This window comes from Danio rerio, chromosome 24 (genome assembly GCF_052040795.2).
Source record: "Danio rerio strain M-AB ecotype USA chromosome 24, GRCz13ab, whole genome shotgun sequence".
In the NCBI taxonomy this organism is placed as follows: Eukaryota; Metazoa; Chordata; class Actinopteri; order Cypriniformes; family Danionidae; genus Danio; species Danio rerio.
The window spans coordinates 6,060,744-6,085,603 of NC_141044.1; the positions used below are offsets into that span (position 1 = coordinate 6,060,744).

General features: G+C 34.3%; 1 protein-coding gene and 1 long non-coding RNA gene across 35 annotated transcripts in view; both read left to right on the forward strand.

Annotated features, from left to right (window-relative positions):
• The first annotated feature begins 2,527 nt into the window (after window positions 1–2,527).
• Window positions 2,528–24,860, forward strand: part of abi1a (abl interactor 1a) — a 79,552-nt gene continuing 57,219 nt past the window's right edge. For 33 of the 34 annotated variants that reach the window (XM_087308263.1, XM_087308270.1, XM_087308271.1 and 30 more), the window contains exon 1: window positions 2,597–2,749. In XM_087308263.1, coding sequence (XP_087164389.1) covers window positions 2,633–2,749 — 117 coding nt within the window. In that variant the 5' untranslated portion in view covers window positions 2,597–2,632. 34 annotated transcript variants of the gene reach the window in all.
• LOC147837937 (uncharacterized) lies at window positions 19,629–22,751 on the forward strand. The gene is made up of 2 exons (XR_015524732.1): window positions 19,629–20,837; window positions 21,035–22,751. It is a non-coding gene; the product is annotated as an uncharacterized LOC147837937 (long non-coding RNA).

Genomic DNA, 24,860 nt, shown 5'->3' on the forward strand with positions numbered 1-24,860 from the left:
AAGATAATAAATAAATATAATAAATGGCGCAGTAGGTAGTGCTGTCGCCTCACAGCAAGAAGGTCACTGGTTCGAGCCTCGGCTGGGTCAGTTGGCGTTTCTTAGTGGAGTTTGCATGTTCTCCCCGTGTTCGCATGAATTTCCTCCGGGTGCAAAGTCCAAAGACATAGGTGAATTGGTAAGCTAAATTGACTGTAGTGTGTGTGTGTGTGTGTGTGTGTGAATGAGTGTATTTGGGTGTTTCCCTGTGATGGGCTGCAGCTGGAAGGGCATCCGCTGCGTAAATCATGTGCTGGATAAGTTGGCAGTTCATTCCGCTGTGGTGACGCCAGCTTAATAAAGGGACTAAGATGAAAAGAAAAAAAAAATTACTATATAATTAATTATAACTAAAACATATATCTATATTCAATTAATTAATTTAGAATAATTAAAATAAAATGTAAAAATACTTAAATAATCAGATATTTTATTATTCATAATTTCTGAAATTGTAATAACTAAACTGTAATAACTAAATTGAAGCTAAATATGTTCAAATAATATTTTATAGCGATTTATAATGTTTCCTTTTCACTCAACACATCATGTATTTACACAAGAAACTGTGTAGATGTCTTTTAAAAACTGAGAAATTTCATCTGGTTTCTAAAACAAACAAATGATATTATATGATGCTAAACCATCCGCTGCATAAAACATATGCTGGATAAGTTGGTGGTTCATTCCACTGTGGCAACCCTAGATTAATAAAGGGACTAGGCCGAAAAGAAAATGAATGAATACAGTATTTACATTGTTGTTTTTTAAATTTTCTTTTCTTTTTTTTACCTAAAATTTGTTTGGTGTTTAATTAAACTGTATTAATTCATGCCTAAATGTATATTTATGAGCAGCTGTCATAATTGTCAAATCAAGTCAAGTTGGCTTTGTTGTCATTTGAACAATATACAGTGCAGACACAAAGAAACAAAACAATGTTCCTCCAGGACCAAGCTGCTAAATCAAACATAAATTGACAACATAACACAGGACTACACACTACTATAGAATTTAGAAGAATGAAATGAAATAAAATTAAACAATAATAAATAATAATAATAAAAAAAACAATAAAATAAAATAAAATAAATCAGGGTAAAATAAAATAAATAAATAAAATAATTAAAAATAAATAAATAAATAAATAAATAAATAAAGGTGATGCAGTGGCGCAGTAGGTAGTGCTGTCGCCTCACAGCAAGAAGGTCACTGGTTCGAGCCTCGGCTGGGTCAGCTGGCATTTCTGTGTGGAGTTTGCATGTTCTCCCCACCTTCCCGTGCGTTTCTTCCGGATGCTCCAGTTTCCCCTACAGTCCAAAGACATGCGGTAGGCTAAATTGTCCGTAGTGAATTAGTGTGAATGAAAGTGTGTGGATGTTTCCCAGAGATGGGTTGCAGCTGCGTCCACTGCGTCCAAGGGCATCCACTGCGTTAAAACGTCCTGGATAAGTTGGCGGTTCATTCCGCTGTGGCGACCCTGGATTAATAAAGGGACAAAGCCACTAGTTCACTCAAAAATAAAAATTACCCCATAATTTACTCACCCTTAATCCTCATTTTTTCTGCCAGACGAACACTCAGAGTTTTCAATTTTATCCTGGCTCTTCCATGCTGTATAATAGTGTTGGATGGTGGCTTTTATTTTGAAGCTTCCAAAAAGGTTTAAATCCATAACCAAACTAACCCATATGCTGTCAAGGGGTTAATGCATGTCTTATGAAGCGGACCGATGTGTGTCTGTAATGAAAACATCAGTCATTTTACAGTGAGTTTTGAGATCTTAAAAAGAGGGCTGGATTGTAGCAGAACAGAAGGTTGGTTAGATAAACATCAGCTAGATTATTTAAAGCTTTATAGGTAAGAAGCAATGTTTTATAATCAATACGGAACTGAACAGGCAGTGTAGGGAGAATAAAATTGGGATGATATTGTCATATTTTGTAGACCTGTTAAAAACTCAGCTGCATTTTGCACTAACTGCATATTATTAGTAGAGAATGCTGGGCAACCAGCGAACAGAGCATTACAGTAATCTAATATTGAGGTCATAAAAGCATGAACTAGCTTTTCTGCATCTGAGATAGCATACTTCGTAACTTTGCGATATTTCCCTAAAAATACTGTTTTTGTCTGAAAGAAGAAAGTCATATACACAGATGATTGTGTGAGTTATGAGTTAATGTATTTTTTGGTTGAATTTACTGGATAGCTGAACTACCCATTTCAGTGCCTTTTTCGATTCAGTGAAATCTACTGTTTTCATCTGAAAGAAGAGAGTCATGTACATAGAGGATGGCTTGAGGGTAAATGAATTGGGTAAACTATTTATTTACCAGCAAATTTACAAAAATTAGCTGTACTCTCCCTTTAAGAGTGCTTTTTTTGATTCAGTGATTCAGTGAGTCGCTGACTCCAGAACAGCTTTGTCGTATATTCGACTCGTTCAGTCCGGATTTATGAACCAGCTCAATTGACTCACCAAAAAGACTCGGTTCAAAAGAACGACTCCGACATCACCAGCAGGGCTGAGCTTGAGCTCTCAATCAAATCCCACAGACGAGGAGTAGGAAGCTCTGCGGAGACATGTAAGATGGCAGAGTTGCAGATGTTACTAGAGGAAGAAATCCCAGCCGGTAAACGAGCTCTCGTGGAGAGTTACCAGAACCTGACGAGAGTCGCGGATTACTGTGAGAATAATTATGTTCAGGTAAGCGCGCGCGCGCGTTTTCTCTGTTACGCGCTGATCTCCAGCACTGCTGTTGGGAGTCGGACAGGAAATATGGTTGTAAAACGGGAAAGCAGGGATGAGCCGCTTTTTGGGAGATTCTTTGAAGACATCAAAGGCGATATTTCGATGAAGAGCTTGACTTGTTTAAGCGGTTTGACGATCAGATTTGTGATCGTGTTCGGGATTTGTTTCGTTTACATTGAGGGTGTGTCTGGATACTATTTAACTTAGACATTTGAAGTTTTGCTCATATCTGTGTCAAACTTCAGAAAGGAGGATGTGAGATTTTGGCCTCGATAGGAGAAGATTAGATATGAAAGGACTTCAACTGATTGTGTTTGCTTATACTTGATAATAAAACTGAACTAGTGTGTCAAATGGGAACACGAGAGGTCGTATTGAGCTGAGCTTCAATCATGTTTTATTTCACCTTTGTTTGTTTCTTTTATCAAATAATATCAGATCGGCTTCCTGCAATGCTGTTTGTTACGTTGTTTTTCTAATAGACTCTTAAGTGGTCAACTTAAAACTTAATACTTCAAGAGCGTATTTGGTAATCACCGATTTTAAATACTTTTTACAATGTTATTCAATGTATTTATTTGTTCAAAGGCATTCTTATATTTATTTAGTGATATTATGTAATAACATAGTAATAAACATTTCTTAGAAGTTTGATTGCGGTCGTATTATTAGTTTATTGATAGGGTTTTGAATAATATTTTGCTTTCCTCATCAATTCAAACGACAAAATACATACAAAGTGTAATAAATACAAGTAATCTGTGTTTAACATTTAAAATGTACTTACTTTTTAAAGGAAATAATGTTGAAATGTGGGTGAACTAATTCAGTTGTCATTCAGCATCCTGTAAAAAGGACTCCAACTTTTGACCTTACCTTACTATATAATTATTATAAAATTGAATTAAGTGATCATACTAAATATTATGTTTTGAAACATCTATCTATCTATCTATCTATCTATCTATCTATCTATCTATCTATCTATCTATCTATCTATCTATCTATCTATCTATCTATCCAATCATCTATCTATCTATCTATCTATCTATCTATCTATCTATCTATCTATCTATCTATCTATCTATCTATCCAATCATCTATCTATCTATCTATCTATCTATCTATCTATCTATCTATCTATCTATCTATCTATCTATCTATCTATCTCTATCTATCTATCTATCTATCTATCTATCTATCTATCTATCTATCCAATCATCTATCTATCTATCTATCTATCTATCTATCTATCTATCTATCTATCTATCTATCTATCTATCTATCTATCTATCCAATCATCTATCTATCTATCTATCTATCTATCTATCTATCTATCTATCTATCTATCTATCTATCTATCTATCTATCTATCTATCTATCTATCTATCTATCTATCTATCTATCTATCAAATCATCTATCTATCCAATCATCTATCTATCTATCTATCTATCTATCTATCTATCTATCTATCTATCTATCTATCTATCTATCTATCTATCTATCTATCTATCTATCTATCTATCTATCTATCTATCTATCTATCTAGACATAATTGTTACCCAAAAGGACATTTCAGTTAGTTTAATCTTCAAATCGCTTTAATATAAATGACTTTTTATCATTATTCCACAATTGTAATGACAAAAGAAACAAGAAATATTATACTTTATTGTTCTGATCCTTGAGAACTCTTTAATTGACTTGGCCAGACGTATATAGTTGATTTGATATATTTTACATTAGTATTCCTGACATAATTCATTTTATTTAGCTTAAAATTGGTCATTAAAAATAAACATTTATTTTATAAATGAGTAAAAACATTCACACTGAAAACCTATATTCATTTTATTTAATAAAAAAAAAAATATATATATATATATATATATAGATTATTTATATTTTCTTTTATTGAATTATTATTTAAAGTACTAATGAAAGTATTTTTATGTGTTCCTGATTTAGCAAATTTTGGCGTATTGACAATTTATCTAATTCTAGCGTAGAATTAGCATGGGTGGAGGGGATATGTCTCCTAATTGAAATGTCCTCACCTATAATTTAATCTGTCAGCTCTCCTAATCTCTCAGAGTAGCATGTCGAATTTTGGTTGAAACTACTGTTTGAAAAACTAAAGCTTGTGCTCCACCAACTTTAATTCATACTGATGTATGAGACACGTTTCGTTTGTGCTATGGCTAAAATAAATAAACGTCTTAATTAAACTCTATAAAGCATTTGTAACAGTAAGTTTAATTCCCTTAATTAAACTTAATGAATTGTATTGTATATAGAGTGGAATAAAATAAATAAAATAGCAATGTTAACGTAAAGGGATTTTGCAGCAAATAAAAAAATCTGAATTCATAATTCATAGGTCCCCACCAATGTCAAGAGTAAATTTACACTCCTGATTTATCCATATGACTGCAATATTTCTAGGCTCATTTTGCAGTTACAATAGAAAATATTGACTTTATTGATCATCTGTTTAGTGTACACTTGATCTAAATCTGATAAGAAACCTTTTGAGAAAAAAAATCTGTCCTCTACGATTATTTGTGTCAAACAGCATAATGTTTAACGCGTCATTTTGACACAAAACACCTGTTGGAAATGCCTAAGAGGAGATTTACCCCACCATCGAGATGTTTATCAAGCTTTAATTGTGTTGTAATTCCTTAAGAAGAAGTTGCTCGACAGGTAGTGCAACATTTGATAGGAAAGCGGCCTGTCAGGTTTGATGTAAAATGGCAAGCTTTTCCCTCCGCATGACCGAGCACGCTTCGGGTCGCACCGATACTACAGCGCCGACCGCAGGAGAACATGACTCAGATGAGAAACCAATCGCTACATCAGAGTGTTCAAGTCCTGGCTTGACAGTACGGCCCGCAGCCTAACATGTGGCTTTTTCCACCCTGTCTGTGTGTGTTTTCTTCCGCTACATCATGCCTGAGCGCAGGATGAAGACACTTCCTGTGAATGATGTCGCTGTGATGATGATGCGGCAGCAGATGGTGGGAGTGGGTTTGTGTAACCAGGACAGCCACTGGCCCACTTTCACATGTTCTCAGTGTGTGTGTGTGTGTGTGTGAGGGTGTTCTTGTTTTTATTTCATAATGGGGACTTAAACCTCAATGCATTAATGTGTACTTGTGTCACCTAAATCAAGGTCCCCATGGATAAACAAGCTTGTAAATCATTTAGAATGAAGCATAAAACTTCTGTCATGTTGAGTTATTGGGTAGGATTGGGGTTAGAAGTATATATATATATATATATATATATATATATATATATATATATATATATATATATATATATATATATATATATATATATATATATATACAGGTGGTACAGTATAAAAGTCATTATGTCTATGGGAAGTTCCCACAAGGATAGTAAATCAGGTTTGTGTATATGTGTGTTCTCGTTTTAGTGTTTTACGACTCATGAGGACATAAATTCGTATAAAGACATGTTATAACCTAGATATTACGATGTTGTGGTTGTTGTGAGATCATGTCGTGTCCTCGTAATTCTAAATGTAATAATCATTAATTAAATATGGATATGGGCTGCGCAATATATTGCAAAAGTATTGTTATCGCGACAACAGTATATGCAATATACAAATTGCTGACGTGTGATTAATGGCATTTATTTTATGTCTTGGTTGTTTATCTAAATTTGACCAATCAGAAGAGGACTAGAATAAATGTAGACGACAGAGTAGATGTAGGTTGTACGGTATAAAGGTCATTATGTCTATCGGAAGTCCCCACAATGAGTAGCCCTTTACTACTCACGAGGACATAAATTTGTATAATGACATGTTATAACCTAGGTATTACAGTGTTGTTTATGAGAGTAGGTTTAGTGCCCTCGTAATTCCAAACTTGCTTAATTGAGTTGGTATTATGGCCACACAATATATTGCAAAAGTATCGCAGTCATAATAGTAGTATATGCAATATATATATATATATATAGCAGATGAGTGTGTTAAATTACGTTTATTTTATGTATTGGTTATCTAAATTTAAACAATCAGATGAGGACTAACTGCATGGTGGGGACTTAAACCTGATTTCACTAATGGGGACTTGTCACTGTGGGGACCAAAGATGAGTTCCCCATGGTTAAACAAGGTTGTAGATCATCCAGAATGAAGAATTTTGAAAGCGTAAAACTTCAGAATGTTTTCTGTCACTATGGATTATTGGATAGGGTAGGGGTAAGAAGACAGATTATACATAGTTTGTACAATTTAAAAGTCATTGTCTATTGGAAGTCCCCACAAGGAAAGTAAACCAGGCGTGTGTCTGTGTGTGCTGGTTTTGGCATTTTTTAACGATTCAAGAGGATACAAATTGGTATAATGAAACGTTATAACCTAGGTATTACACTGTTGTGGTTGTTTACAAGAACATGTCTTATGTCCTTGTAATTCAAAACAAAGAAATCATACTTAATTTAGTATTGATTATGGCTGTGCAATATATCGCAAGAGTATCATTATCCTGATAATAGTATATGCTACATACGTGTAATAAATTACATTGATCATTTATTTTACTATATCATGGTGGGGACTTTAACATGAATGCACTTATGGGGACTTGTCACTGTGAGGACCTAAGTTGAGGTCCCCATTGGTAAACAAGGTTGTAAATCATCCAGAGTGAAAAAATTTTGAAAGCATAAAACTTCAGAATGTTTTCTGTCATGTTGGATTAATGGATATGTTTGGGTAAGAAGTCAAAATAAACAGTTTGTACAGTTTAAAAGTCATTGTCTATGGGAAGTTCCTATAAGGATAGAAAAAAGGTGTGTGTGTTTGTGTGTGTGCTGGTTTTGGTGGTTTACTACTCACAAGGACACAAATTTGTATAATGGCATATTATAACCTACGAGACGATTACGATGATGTAGTTGTTTATGAGAACATGTCTTGTGTCCTCGTAATTCAAAACATAAAAATCATACTCAATTGGGTATATATTAGGGCAGCGCAATATATAGCTGAAGTATTGCTATCGCAATAATAGTAGATGCAGTATATCTAATATCTATTGTAGACATGTGTGATAAATTACATTTATTCATATATTGGTTGTTTATCAAAATTTGACCAATCAGATGAGGCCTTACTATCTTTATCCCCGTCTCCCCAGTTGTTACTGTTCTGCTATTGGCTGGAGCGGCGCAAAGGTAAACCCAGAGCTAAAATTAAACACTAATGGCGGGAATTGAGACAAGGGAGCAAAATGACAACAGCCTATCAGATTCGGAATATTTGATGAGGGTTTCATTTCATTCAAAGTGTTTTAAAAACTTTTTTGCACCTTGACACAATTAATTACACATTTATTTTAATATTATTAAGTATATAAATGACTTAAGAACTTAAATAGCATTTTACAATGGAAATGTTATATTGTGTGAGATATCGTTATCACAATACTCGACCATAAAATCTCAAATCATGCCACCTTAGTATGGATAAGTCTTCATGAACCCCCAAAACCAACTTGTGTATGTGTGTGTGTGTGTGTGTGTGTGTGTGTGTGTAAGAGAGAGGCATGTGAAGCATGTAAGGAGTGTCATGAAGTCGATCGTCTCCTCTGAGGGCAGGACGGGTCACGTCACACTGCTGTTTCTAGCCTGCATGAGAAAATGTTGATCTTTCTCCGTCTGGATTTAATCATCGATGACATCCTGAGACCTTAGGTTTTACTTAGAATGCAAACAATGTGTTAAAAGTGCACTTGATTTACTCACATTCTTGCTGTTTTTAAATCTTTATGACTTTTTGTAAGTCACTAAACACACAATGATATTAGAAGCACCCGAATGTGTTCAAAAGAATTAAAAACGGCAGGATGGAAGGAATTTATACCACATTTCGAAAGTGAAACCATCTCATATTCACTGATTATAAGTTCAGTATTTATTACACGACAGTCTCTTCTTGACTTTTACGCTATAGCACGTTTAGCTCTGCGTTCTGCTCTGTTATAATAACTGTTTACATTTATATGCTTAACCAGCATTTCATCAAAGTACTCTGAAACAATTTCGTTACTTCTAATATCTACCATCTATCCGTTTTCATCTCCTTATTTAATATTTAGTAAAACAAGTTTAGTCAAAACTAAATAAAACAAAAGAAAAAAGTGTAGGATTTGTTACAGTGAAACCTATCTTTAGATATCTTCCATATGTGCACTGTTTAATATTTGTGCACAATACATACATGTAAATGTGTAACTATAAAACATATACAGCTGATTTAATTGTTGTTTATAAATCACACAACTGTGGTAAACAGGATTACTTATAACAACACTGAAATTGTGACATAAAATACTGAGTTTCATATTTAGATTCATTGTGGTTCTTTTCTGTGCTATAATACTTTTTGTTGTGTTACTATTAAAGTGTGTTCCTTTTTTTGCTCTAACAGTGTAGCTCTGTTTTCTATGGTTCTGTAGCCATAGAAAAACCAGCAGCACAGTAGTGCTGTCTATAGTGTTAAACAGGAGAAAAACCCTGCACTGTATTTATTTATCAAAGATTTTTTTTAAATAATTTGAAATGTTGTGCAACAGTTTTAAGCAGGAGAAAAACCTGGACTGTATTTTATTTATCAAAGATTTTGTGCAGCTGTTATATTTTGTGCAGATGTTTATTTGTAAACAGGGATGGAAGGACATTAAATTACAGAAATTTACTGTAAAATAAAAGACATTAAATTACAGAAATGTTCTTGTAAAATAAAGGACATTAAATTACAGAAATTTACTGTAAAATAAAGGACATTAAATTACAGAAATTTACTGTAAAATAAATTACATCAAATTACAGAAATTTACTGTAAAATAAAAGACATTACATCACAGAAATTTACTGTAAAATAAAGGACATTAAGTTAATAAAATTACTGTAAAATAAAGGACATGAAATCACAGAAATATACTGTAAAATAAAGGACATTAAATTACAGAAATTTACTGTAAAATAAAGGACATTAAATCACATAAATTTACTGTAAAATAAAGGACATTAAATTACAGACATTTACTGTAAAATAAAGGGCATTAAATCACAGAAATTTACTGTAAAATAAAGGACATTAAATCACATAAATTTACTGTAAAATAAAGGAAATTAAATTAATAAAATTTACTGTAAAATAAAGGACATGAAATCACAGAAATATACTGTAAAATAAAGGAAATTAAATTACAGAAATTTACCTAAATTAAAAATTTCTGGTGAATTTCATATATATTATATATTACAACATCGATGCTGTAAAAGGAACCATAAAAATGGAAAAAAGTCACATTAACCATTCACCGGAAGTATATCTGTACGGAAAGAAGCATTAGCTCTGCATATCCCCTATCATACAACCAAAATCTATAATCATTGCATCCGAACTTTTAGCATTCTTCATAAAAAAAAAAACAAGGACTTAAATATTTGTAATGACATTAATATGGGTTAATTGATTTGTATTTATGATTATAGCTGTTCATGTGGGCACATGTCAGCTTTAGTTTTACATCCATTTTTCCATCCATTACTGTTAAGTCTCTAATGTCTTTGTATAATGTATTTATAATACCCCGGAGCCCAATTTGCATGTTTGGCCAGCAACTGTTCCTCTTTTGGAATGCAAGACATGGTGTCGCAGTAACCTCTGAGGACAGGTTGCCATCTGACAAGGGTGCATTAATGAACCCAAGCCACCTGGCTCAACAAGAAGGACTAAATAAAGTGAAGCAGTGATAAAATATCAAAATATATCAATATACAGAAGGTTTTCCATCTCCTTGTTGTTTTTTTTTTGTTGTTGTTGTGTTTAGAAACGCTGAACTGTTTCATGGCAAGCTCAAAGGCACTTGTTAGCAGTCTCTCAGCGTTCTGCTCTGCATAACTCAAGCACTGACTTCAGCAAACCGTTCGCTCTTGAGTTTCCCATATAATAGGACAAGTGTGAAGATTGCTGCCCACTGATCCGGCAAGGCTTTTCTGTGGAGGATGTGGGTATTGTGCTCAGAACAATATTAATATTGATATAAAAAGGCCTACACTAGAACTTGTGTTAAGACCGTTTGTATTGTTGCTGGGTTAAGAATAGACAATTTTTAAAACGCCATGTTTCTTCCTGCCCAGTCGGCTTTGAATTAGGTGTATGTGATGTCGTTGTGAATTGAAATCTATCGTCTGACTTCCAAAAAACAGTATTCAAGCAATGGCCACCACAATGAAAGCACTTTGTCTTGGCTGAGAAAACCTTAACCCCAATGGGGCGTTCAAACCAGACTCAGCTTGCGTGTTTCATGTGTATTTGGGTAACTAACTCTGTGATCATTAAGTAATTGGATCTCATCCTTTTAAATGATTCCTTCAAAACAGCTGATTCATTCAGAAAGGGTTAGTTTTGTGATGTGTGAAAGTGAGGATGTAGAATAGATTGTGACCGGGATGTTTTATGCGTGTCCACATTGGCCATTGGGCTTATCGATTACTTTGAGGTGAAACAAACTCTGCTGTGAGATCATTAACAGTTCTAGATAGTGTAGATCCAACAGACTGAGGTTATGTGTATCTAAGCTTCTCTAATCTGGCTGTTTGTCCTGTGGCCTTCATAGGTGCGGCTTGTTTCTCGTTGCAGTGAGTCTGGATGAGGGTGATGCCTCCAGGGCATTGCTGTATGGGCTCTGTCCTTCTCATCCTGGCCTTAACTTTTGCTGGGCTTTGATACCTTTCTCCTCAGATTCTCCCTATCAGATTCTTCTCTTTTACAGAAATGTTAAGGAAGAGTCTTCCATTTACGCCTGTGTGTTACATTCGTTTTCACTACCTTTAGTTGAGACTGTTCATGCATTTAAATGTGGCTTAAACATCCAGCTACTTTTTAGGGCCACTGTATGCCTAAATTGTGCCTGGATGTCACCGAGCGTTGCCATAGAAATGGACACAATAACCTCCCAGATGTCTGTGTTTACTTGAATCGAGGTCAAAGGCTAGCGCAGTTATCCTAGGAGAGACAAGACTTTACCCCTGCAACGCTCAGCACCACTTAACATATGTCCTGGAAAGTGGCGTTAGCATTGCTCATGCCAGTACCTAGATTACGCCGTGAGACCATAATCCTTTCCTCGCCGGTATCCTCCAGCAAAGCCACATCAGTAAATCCTACAAATACTCATTATTTTTATTCCTTGGTGGAGATCCTCAGCTGTCCCTTCACCCAGGCGGTGTTGTTGTACCAGCATGCACTTGGGTGGGAGAGCTCTGAATGCCCCTTCCTGTGATCAGACACGGCGATTACTACCCCAGTGGCTATAACAGATTAAAGAGCCATCAGAAGCCTGTAATTACAACACTGCCTCTTTGGCCTTGACTTCCATCTGTTCTTTGGCTGAACGAAATGACACGCAGGACACACGCTTTGAACTCCTTTAAAGGGCTAGTCAACCAGAGATGCAAATTCGGTCATTATATGCTCATCGACAGTTTACTCTGTCTGTTTGGAAGTGAATTAAATGGGTATTTCTAATTAATTTTGGGTTATTCTAATTAATTTCGACCCTCTAAATAGTATGACCAAGACATCAAAAATAAATTTAGTTCATTCAAAAAACGACTGCTATTCTTATGAAGTGACGTGCGTCTGTTCAATACAGCATGAGCTGCAGAGGCTGCGCAGAGCGTGAGTCACCATAAGCGAGTGGTGCGGGCAGCCGAAAGCATTTGGATGCGTTTGTAGAAAAGGCCAATGATATAGGAATAGGAATGCAACGATTAGTTGATTTCACTATTAACTGTGCTTTAATTCGTCACGGTTAATTAATCGTAAAGGCTTCTAAGCCGCATTTCTGTTGCATATACATTTCTGTATGTATAGCTTAATGAAAATCAATAGGAGGAAATAAAATAATAAAAAATGGTACCCTTTGTTATAGCAATTGCGCCCAATGTGTTTTTATTCCGGTCCTGCTAAAAACGATTAAAAAACTAAAAAGTAAAAAAAAACACTGAGTGAATAATATTAATTCTTCTTAATATTATCAGCCTATTATTATTATTATCAATATTATTATTGTTATTATTATTATTTAGGCCTACAGTAGCTTGGAAACAATCATGCAAACCAGGTGCTGATGGCTGTCTTTGCTCAGCATCAGGTGCACAGCAGCAAGATGTTTGGCAGCGAACTATGACCTTTTTTTTATGGCAAATGTCTAATAATACTGCTAATTTACGTTTTTATTTCATTTATGCAAACGCAATGAATGTAAGCCTGGTAGCTGATCACATGACAGAATATGTCAACTTTGTTTATATATGTAATTAAATAATAATAAATAAAAGCCTGGGTGCTGGTCCACAGAGGGCTCTTATTTTGACGACTACGTCACGAGCTCAGATTTGGTTGACCAATCAGAGAAAAATAGCCGTTTCAGTACCGCCTACATGTGTATAATGAATTTTAAAGTCATTTATCCCTTTTCCTCCCCTAAATTAAAAAAAAGAAAATCGGGCCAAAATCTGTTTTTTTGTGAGCAAACGAAATGCGGTCGATTTCTTCGTTTTCCTTTTTTGTTTGAAAACGGATATGGATTGGACGGAAGATACCCTGATTCATTTGCCTTTTTGGGCTAATGCCACAAGCCAGGTGTTTATTTCCAATAGTAAGATTAAAGTAATTAAAAAAAAAAAAATTTGCAACATCTAGCAGTATAACAAACTTTTCTATTTGGCTAAAAATCAATGGAAGTGAATCAAACTCAACGTTTGGACACATTGAAGTTACAGTGGCCATCTAATGCGAAAATAAGATGGATACCATGATATGTTCATACAGTCAACAAAGTAATTGTCGATGAGTTCTATATTTATATATATAAATTATATGTCATCTTAAGGTTTGGGTTTAAAATGGCAGTGCGAAGACTAGGTAGATTTGCACAAAATAAATTATTATTTATTATTATTATTTAATCCAAACCAAATCACAGGTGTGAACACATCTTTTTTTTAAAAAGTATTTGAATTCTGGATCTATTTAAATTTTCTTTCATCGTGCAAGAGACATCTGAACATTAATTTTAGAGTTTTTGTGCTATGGGAAAAAAGTCTTACACGCTTAAGTAAATGATAATATAATATATACATTTTTACCCAGTTCACACTACCTCAGCAAATACCAAATTGCTTGAGGCATTGTGTTTAAACCCTTTTGGTGTTTGTTTGGCTGGTGTAAAAATGACAGTATGTTTCCCAACGCTGTAAATCTAACAACCTACAGAATGTTTGCGAGGTGTTTGTTGGGTCGGTGTGAATTGGCCTCAAACAGAATCTTAAACGCAGATTAATAAAATCCAGTGTTACTCGAATGACTAATTCACTAATTGGCCTCTTAGGAATAGTCGAAATAAAAGATCTTTTATCATTTTCTCGTCCTCATGCTTTCCCTTGTGCATGGCTTTCTCTTCAGCAGAGAACAAAAAAGTAATAATCCATCATATTATGCAAGTGAATAGAAACTAGACTCTCCAAAACACATGTGCAGTCATTCTGAGGGTAACACTGACATGACCCTGGTGGTTGAATTTTAGATAATATTAAAGAAAAGTTAAACATTACAGGAATATAACATGTATAAGGAGTTGTAAAGTATTATTACACACTACTGTAGTAAATTTATTCTACTAAAATAGCCATAGTCAATTTTCACTTTTAGGTGGACTAAATCTGTAAGGAAACCCTAAGTAATTAGACCAGATTTAAGTTTGTCGGAGGGTGGTTACATAAGACATGTACTTGCATTTAAAAACACACAAACATCATGGATTGGAATGCAATGTTCTCAGAAAGCGTATTTAATGTGAGAGTTTTGCAACTGTGAACTGTCAAAACACTAGTACACGGCATTCTCATAAAGAATTCCCAACAACACAAGCAACTGTGCAAATGTTGTCTGACAGATTTTGGAACATAGGATTTCTCAAGAGCAAGGGGATACATAATACAGCTTAAATTGTACTTGTAAGTATATGTTTACACAAGTTCTTTGCAATGACCTCTGTCACATTAGTGTAGACAATGGTTGTGCATTGTAGACATTACTATTTGTCAAGCAGCTTATGTTATTATTGGTAACATAGTGGACTCATTAAAAAATATATTGGTTTTATGTATAAAATAAAATATAAAATCACTTTATCTGACGTTTAAAAGAAAAATGTAGCCTCGACCGTAGCCTATAATTTATTGGATTTACAACCCAAACCACTCCCCCATTAGGGATGCACTGAATTTTCGACCACCAAAAATTATTGGCTGAAATGGCATTGTCAGGTTTTGATCGAAAGAGAAATAAAAAGGCAAATACAGCTGAGAAAGAAAAGTCCTATGATGCGATACCTTCATGCAGTGAGAAGCGACTTTTATAATAAACATGGAAAGCACTACGCTATGAAACCCATTCATTTCATTTCAAAATCTCAAAAATATACCCTGATGAGTGGGCTATAACTTTTTTGAGTTACAACCCATACCACTTCTCTATTAGAGAGGCACTGAATTTTTACCCAACAAAAATTATAGGCTGAAATTGTACTTTCAGTTTTTGGCTGATAGAGAAATACAGCTGAAAATATGAGCCTAAGAAAAGGGCTATAATGCTCCGCCTTCATGCAGTATGAAGCAACTTTTACAATGGACACGGAAAGCACTTCACTATGGAAACCATTAATTTCAATGGCAGTCTCAGAAATATACTCTGGACAGTAGCCTAAAACTTATTTAAGTTACAACCTAAACCACTTCCCATTAGAGATGCACGGAATTGTCAGTTTTTGACTGAAAGAGAAATAGGGCTAAAAATATGAGCCAAAGAAAAGGTCTATGATACGCCATCTTAACACAGAATGAAGTGACTTTTACAACAGGCACAGAAAGCCCTACGCTCTGAAACCTATTCATTTCAACGCGTGTGTCTTGCAAGCGTTACTTGTTGTGCCAACCAAAGAGCAAGAGCAACAGAGTGAATTGTCGGCTAGCTAGCATGTGCTGCATTCAAAGTTCTAAATGTTCAATATTCCTCTCATGTACCCATAAATACATCTAAGCATGCACTGTCGCTCGCACTATGAAAACGCTTGACTCCTTCACTGTCAATAAAATATGGTTATTTTATTGGCTTTTATGTTTTTTATTAGCATAATTTAAGCTATTGTATATTGGTTTTGGTTTTCAGCCGACTCGAGTCATGTTTTTTTAACCACAAAATAAAATAAAAGAATTCACACAAATAGGGCTGGGCAATTCAGCAAAATCACAATATAATGTTTCATATCATTCAGTATCGACATATATTGAATTTTTTATTTTTTTTAAATCCATTACTAAATGAAGTCCAGTAGATTTTTTTATTTATTTAACTACTTTATTTTAATATACCAACATTGCAAAGGCAAATAGTTTTAAGAGTCAAAAACAAAAAGAAAGTAAATGGTCTCTTATGATTTAAAATAAACATAAATGTTAAAGAGACTCTAAAACTTAATACATTTCTATCATTAACAAAATAAACGCACTAAGCAAATTATAAATGTATCAAATTGTTTACTAGTAGTTATTGCCGTCACGATCACCATCAATCATAACTCCCTGGATAGCTGGAATACAGTCAATCACTTATGGACTACAAATCCACCATTGTTGGACTACAACTTCATACATGCACTCCGCTCACACACAGATGTTCCTCATTCTGACTGATTACACACGCACCACTGGAGGATTGTCAAGGACTGATTACGCACACTATTTAAGCAGCACATACACTCACTCCAGTCGCCAAAACTTGTTTACATCTAGTGACATTACAACGTGTTTACTTTGTTTTGTTTTCATGTGTTTTTATACTCTACCTGTTACTTTCACTACGTTATGGATTGCCTACATCTGTTTGCCCCTGTATTGACCACTGCTTACCTCACCTTGCTGTTAAACCTGCATGTGGATCTGCACCTCTGTTGTCAGTGTCGCATTCCCTGGTAACAATTGCATTCTCAATGTCTAACAGTGAACCACATTTTTTCTAGAATTTACTGATCTATAATACTGATGCTTTTTGAGTTCAGGTTTGTACATTCATATTAATGTTCATTTATACAAGGTGAAAATATATATATGAATGTAGAAATTAACATCAGCCATGGTCATTTCTCTGAAGTAATTTTCATTACATATTGTGCATTAATAAATGTACATAACATGTTGAGAGTTACTATAAATAGAAGCTTTTATTACAGAAAATACCAAAAATGTGTGATTTATTACTGAACAGCTAGTAAACTCATTGAACTATGGATCTAAATAATGGAATGCAACTGTGGCCGCAAACGCAATCTCTTGCATGTGTCAGATCCCTTTATCTCTTCCTGTCAGGAGAGCGAAATGCGAGCGAACGTCCTCACAAGAGTTATGTCGTGTTAATAAGGGACATTCCTCACATTTTTTTCCACCTGGTATTCCGAGTACATTTCCCTCAGGATATGTATCAGTGTCGCGAGCTGGGCTGTCAGCACTACAGGAAATCCAAACAAATCTCCACATTCTGCTCTGGAGGAGGAGAGTGTTTTGACTTGTTCTTCAACACGGAGAGACGAACTCAACCTTGTGTTGTTTTTTTACCGGGCACATATCACAGACTGTTCTTCAGGGCCAGAACGGAATGAATTCTCATTTCATTTATCCATGCCAAGACGCTTGGCAGCCCCTTTTAAGAATGTTCTGTGCCTCAGCAGACCTGATTATGTCTAACAAAAGTGTCCAAGAGCGCTTCTGTTCCTTCCTGCAGTTTCCTCCAGTTTGTAGGGTGGAGCATCTCTCCTGATACTCGGACTCTTCTCTTGGGAGGAAACGTGGGCTTTTCCTTCCTGTGCACTTAAACCAAGATCCGCCTACCTACCCCTTGCCTCCTATCGTTGAAATTGTGGAGAAATAATGTGTTAGGATTAGCTTATCGCATTTGAAACACTCCTGTAGGCCTATTTATTGTTAATTGACAGTATTCAGGGCTCAACATTAAGGAATGCACGGTGGCCCGTGGCAAGCGTGAAAGACGCTCAGGACAGTAGACAGGATTGTTATTGACCCCTATCGGCCAGTAACGATGAGCATGTTATTTTTTTCATAACCTGGTAACAACCAATAAAGCAAAAAGATGGCAACATGGCAGCAACATCAAACTATGAGGCTTAGGGTGCTTTCACATCTGTAGTTTGCTTCATTTGGTCCGGAACAAGGGCAATAAATGATACATTGTTGCATTTTCTGCCGTCTTTGTGTCGTTTTCACACCACACTGCTGACTTTGGTCCGAACCAGTTGAAACGAACCAAAATGCAGTCATCTGACAAAATCACCACCTCACATTGGCCAGATGTTGTTGATCCTATTTCCTAAACTGCTTATTGATTGGTCAGAATTCACGTGCGGGAAAATGCCAATGAACTTTGTACAAGTTCACAAGTCCACAATAGACAAGTAAACAAAACCGGCAGACACAAAATGTCGTTTTTACTCTGGAGGGACGACTGCGCTGACTGATTGTATCCCTGCTTTATACAAACTATACATTTCGAGAATAAAGCGTGGCTGCGGCTGGATAAACAGTGTTTTAAGGCATCGCTCGTCACTTCAGGAGGAGGCGTGAATTAATTTAGCTTAACTGCGACATGGTTATCTTGCGGAAATATTACCAATGATCCATCAGGTAATGTTTTCCCCTCTCTCTCTCTCTTTTAGTAAAGCGCTGTCAACAAATATTTTTCCTCCATATCCCATAATGCAAAGCGCATCAGCCTACGGCAGCTGGATTAGTCCAAAAGTCGCAGTACTTTTTGCGGTTGGACCTGTTTAAGTACGAATCATATTCTCACCACAAACGAACCACTCCAGGGTTTGTTTGAAAGCGTACCAAGACCACCTCTTCAAGCAGGTCTCGGTACTCTTATTTGGTCCGCTTTTGGTGTGCCTTCGAGTACGATTGCTCACCTGCCCAAACGAACCGCACCAAAAGGGAAAACGAACTCTAGTGCGATTCAGTCGAACTAAATAAGGCAATTGTGAAAGCACCCTTTAAGAAAACGCCTGTTTCTAAAGTCTTGGAAGCAGACAATTACATCGGTACAAAATTAAGAAACTAAAAAAAAGAGTTGACAGGTTGGCAAGCCATTTTTATAAAAATAATTTAGAATTGCAATAAAACCGCAGCAGATTTTTCCATACTGCTCTTTCCTTTGCATAAAATCTTGAATTTTGCTCATTATACATTTATTAACATTTTTTAAATGTTTAAATTCCAGATCCACAGACATTATTTTGACACATTATTTAAAATCTGTGGCTAAGAAATAGCTATTAACTTTTCTTTTTTTTTTGGTGGGGCCAGTGAAAACTTTAGCAGGGCAAGTCAAAATCTCAATCACTGGTCCGATTGGCCCAGTAGAAAAAAACCCTTAGCGTTGAACCCTGGTATTTAACATTCAGTACACAATAAAGAAGTGAAAAAAGAAAGTCATTGGAAATAGTGACTGCGGTTTTCTGTGGTTGCTTTGGTTTCTCTGTGGTTGGATTGTCAATATCGCAGTATTGCAAAATTGATAGTAATAATTCGTTTTAATAAGAACATAAAAAGGTTATATAAGATTGCACTAATTTTGTTTTTGCTAGTTTCTGTATCTATATATGTTATTACAAAATATTGGAAAAAAACATATTGCGGTTATTTTTTGTCTTCTGCAATTTATTTTGAGATATGAATTTAGTTTTGCTGACTCGGAAATATTTGGAATTCTACATTGATGAGGATTACTTTGTAGGGTTGCGTATCTGCAAACCATATACAAAATGATACTAAAATATGCAAAATAAAAGTAAATGTTGCACAGATAAAAACAACAATAGGACAAAGAAGAAGTGAAATAAACAGTGCTTTATTGTTTTAGGGTGGAGTATAACAGTCGTGCAAGAGGAATTCAATAATCAAATGTAAAATAACAGCGTATAGTCTTTAATATTTACACCAGTAATCTTTGTTAAAGCAGCAAACTTTGTAATTTCTTGTGTGCAAAATAGTTCAATTGCCATTTAGTCATTTAGCAGACGCTTAGCAAAGCGACTTACAAATAAGGGCAAGGAAGCAATTTACACGACTATAAAAGCAACAAATAAGTGCTATAGGCAAGTTTCAGGTATGCAAAGAAAGTGTAAGAAGCAAAACATTCGTAATTTTTTTTTTATATAATGTAGTTAGTGGAGGGAATTGCTAATTAGTAAGAAAAGTGGAGACTAAATAGTTCACCTGAATTTCATCTGAAATCGTTTGAGATTCTGTAATGTGACACTTGCAGATTCGGATGTTGCAATGTCGATGCTTAAGCGATCTATTGTGACCCTACTACACGATAAATACCGATACAATTTACTTTTAGTTTTATAAGTTTAATGGAGAAAGGAAAGAACAGCACTCTCATAAACTACATACAATTGATTAACAATTATAAAACTATTAATTTGAAGTCATGAACTTACTCAATTACATCATGCAGTGCTTCATGGGAACTGCTTGCTCTTGCTATTTTGCTGTTGCTTGTGAATTTCCTGTACAACACCATGTGTGATGTAGTTTTTTTGTTTTACCATAACTTTAGCTGTTAAATGTGTTCATTCTAAAAATAAAAAACAGAAGTTAAAGATTACCAACCTGAGAGCTCACAGTAGGCGTCTCTGCAGGAAATGGATGGAGTGTTAACCTCTAGAAGTGAACTGCTCTACTATTGTAAAGGCCTGTCACAATAATCAATATATCCACTTATCGTGCAACACATGGTCATGACCTTAATCATTTTTTGTTTTGCAATATATATTGACAAATTTCTAAATAACGCCATTTTACAATTCAGTTCCTTTTATCTTTATATCCATATAGCGCTTTTACAATGTACACTAAAAAAAAATTATTTAAAGATGATTCCTTGGATTTACTTAATTTTTTTACGTTAACAGGTTGTAAACAATTTATTTGTGTTGAATTTAAACAAACAAATTAAGTTGAACATTATTAAACTTAATTTCTTTGTTTAAATTCAACACAACTACATTGTTTGCAACAGTTCTGCATGCAACACTTTTTTTCAGTGTAGATTGTGTCAAAGCAGCTTAACATAGAAGTTTTAGTAAATGGAAACTGTGTCAGTCCAGTTTTCAGAGCTGATGTTTAGTTTAGTTCAGTGTGATTTAACTTTCACTGCTGAAAGTCCAAACACTGAAGAGCAAATCCATCAATGCGCAGCTCCACAAATCCCAAACCAAGCAAGCTAGTGGCGAGGAATAAACTTCACCAATTGACAAAAGTGTTCAAACCCTTAAGATTGCCCCTAGAATGTGCTCATGGCAATTTTCATTATGCTGTTGTATGTCATTATATATAGTCCGTGGCATAAAATGAGCTCAAATTGACAATATATCGCACAACAAAAATTCTTTATTGTGACAGGTCTACGTTTGTACACTTCAAGATTTTTTCTAATCATTCAAACTACTTATTTGAAATGAGGCAAATCCACCAACACAGGCTCATTGTGAAAACGTAGCTCTATATACATTTCTGGAGATCGCAAATTATTTAGCTAGAAGTACGTATGGCTGCATTTCGTCTTTAAAACGAACGCTATGGGGTGGTATGACACTGTTCCTTTTCACGCTTTTCCTTTTCACCAGCTGACCGCTTACTTCCGTTAGTCTAGTAGCTTGACATGTACGTCGGCGGATTTAAGACGCAAATAGGAGTTGACTGCAACAATGGGGTTCGAGTCTGGTGAAGAATGGTTCAAGAAAGCGAGTAAAACAAAAGCCAAAATGTAAAATAAGCTAGTAAATAACGGTGAGAAAGGGGTAAAATCTGAAAACATGGTAAAAATCGGGCTTCCGTATAGGCTTTTTTTCCGAATTGTTATGACAAAACAGTCTGTTGGGTTTAGGGAATGGAGGCTGGTCAAATTCGTGCTTTTTAAAACACTATTGGTTGGGTTTTGGGTATGAGGAAGGTTGGGGAGATCAGTTTGTTGGTCAGTCAGTCAGTCAGTCAGTTGACAGCGGCCTCTGGCGTGAAAACAAAAACTGCAAAACACGTAGCTCCTGGGACATATCTGGTGTTCACTAGAAATGTATATAGGGGTACTTAATCAGAATGAGCCAGGGTTGGAATCAACACAAGTTTTGAGGTTGCTTTGTGACAATTGTTTTATGTTTAATCCACTTCACTTTGTAAAACCAAATAAGTTAACCTAATTGATTTGTGTTGGGACAGTTTTAGCAGTGTGTTGGTGGGCAGTTTCCATTTTAATACCGAATTTCTAAAAGGTAATTTTTAAAGGTGGCAATTGTGTAGCTATCATCCATTGTTCAACAAGGGAGTGTTTGCATTTCCCCCCTCAATCCTCCGTCTTTTCTTATCTCAGTGTTTCTTTCTGTGGTTAAAAAGAGTCTTGTGATATCTTGTGATAAAAAGAGATTGATACCTTTGTTTTCTGGGAATTTTTGAGGGTTTTTCGTAGGAAGATTTTTTGAGATTTCTGAAGACACCAATCAGACTTATCTGTGTGAAACGTCCTTCAGATAAAACTGTTTTTCTAAAGATCTGTCTCTTTGGCATTGATGGGATAATAATGTGAGAACTGTGCATTAGGAGGCCTTCAACGAGGCCAGAAGGTTGTTTTTGAAAGCAAAATTGAAAATAAATGTTGTTAAGTTAAATCCTTTTAGTGACCAGGAATGTTCATGATGAAGAAAATAATTCTTTTTAAAACGACTTTTAGTAAAGACGTTGGTTTCATAAAGTTATATAAAGAAAAGAGTGTAAAATAAGTTTAAATGTAATCTTAAAGTTAAAAGGTAATTTTTAAATAAACTAATATATTAACTTGGCAAGATTATCATTATCGCGATAATAGTACATGCGTTATGTATTGCAGACATATGATAAATCACATTTCTTGTATGTATTGGTTGTTTAAATTTGACCAATCAAATGGGGCCTTACTATATTTACCCCTGCCTTTATTTATTCCTGAAAATAAACACTTATGGAGGGAGTCGAGACGAGAGGAAATTAAAAACAGACAATCAGAGTCAGATTAAGATTTTCAGTCTGAATTACAATTAATTAGATCTGAAAAAATAAATAAATAAATTAGGAGTCACAGGTTATTTTATTTATTTTATTTATTTTATTATTATTATTATTTTATTTTTATTTATTTGTATTTATTGTTGTTGTTGTTGTTATTGTTATTATTATTATTATTTATTTATTTTTGACAGAGCTGCCAACTTGTACTTGAATCATAACAACTAATCATACAGGCTTATCATCGCACAGCTCATCATAAAGAACCAGTTAAGTTAAAATGTAATTTTTCAATCGCTGATACAGAATAAGTTTTTCAAGTACGCTGAATAACGAAAAGTGTTTGGAACATGGTTAGTCTACGTAACAGACAGGCAAAAAAAAAAAAAAATTATATATATATATATATTATATATATTATATATATTTCAAATATAGGCAACAAACCAGATTTGGCCATAAAGATCTATTACAGCAGATTCTGATAACTGTACTGTGCATCCAGACTGGAAATGAGCCAAATGCTCTGTTTAAGAGATTTGAGTTTACAACCTGCCTTTAGGGCACATTCAATCCTTTTTAAAGTTGCCAAAGGAGATATATCTTGTTCAGCATCATTAAATCGAAGTCTAAAATGTTCAGCTTTTAGTTGAATTTCAGCTCAACACTCTGACCTAGACTAGATGTACACACACTTCTTTTCAACCCTTACAGAATGTGTGAATTCAGCACTTTTTGAAGCAAAACTCTGGGAGGAATGTGTCCAGTGCAACAATGCCCATTTCTCTCGCCAAACACTTGCTTAAAATAGCCTGACCTTTGACCCAAGAATGACTCTGCTTCATTTTTTCAGTCTAACATCTGTAAAATAATATTATTGCATAACTTCACCACTTAATTTGCAATCAATTTGAATGCTTATAGAGTCATACTCCCCATGTGTGAAAGAGTTTTGCTTGGTTCATGCACTTATACAAACAAGAGTCTTTTTTTCTGGAGGAAGTATATAGAATATACATACATACACACACACACATTATATATATATATATATATATATATATATATATATATATATATATATATATATATATATATATATATATATTCTATTTTATTTTGTTATTTTATAATTTTAAATTAAATTTAAAATTTAATTATTTTTTAGTTCATTTATTTTTATTATTTTACTTTATTATTTCATTTTATTATTTTATTTTATTATTTCATTATATTATTGTATTTTATTTTATTATTTTATGTTATTAATTATTTATGTATGTGTTATTTTACTTTGTTTTTTATTTTATTGTTTTATTTAATTTTTTATTATTTAATTTTTTTTATTACTTTATTCAATTTTTTATTTGTTTTTTTTATTATTTTACTTTATTATTTTAACTTAATTTTATTTCATTATTTTATTATTTTATTTTATTTTATTTTATATTTTTTATTTAATTTTTAAAAATATTTTACTTTATTATTTATTTTATTTTATTTTATTTATTTTATTTTATTTCATTTTAGACAGAGCTTCCGAATTGCACTTTAATCATAATAACTAATCATCGCACAACTAATCATAAAGGACTACTGTTTCAGATAAAAATCTTTTTTAATATTTTATATCTTAAAACGACCGGAAGCTGAAATTAAAAGCAATTTTTATTTTTGAGGTGAACCAGCCCCTTTGCCATCCCCATTACCTTTCTATAAAAAGTAACATTTTTGAAATTGAGACCATGGTTCCCTTGTTAGGTGCTTTTGTAAAAGTTCCATCTGCATGTGTGTCAGGTTTATAGGCCGTGCATGAGTGGCAATTTACCTCTGTAA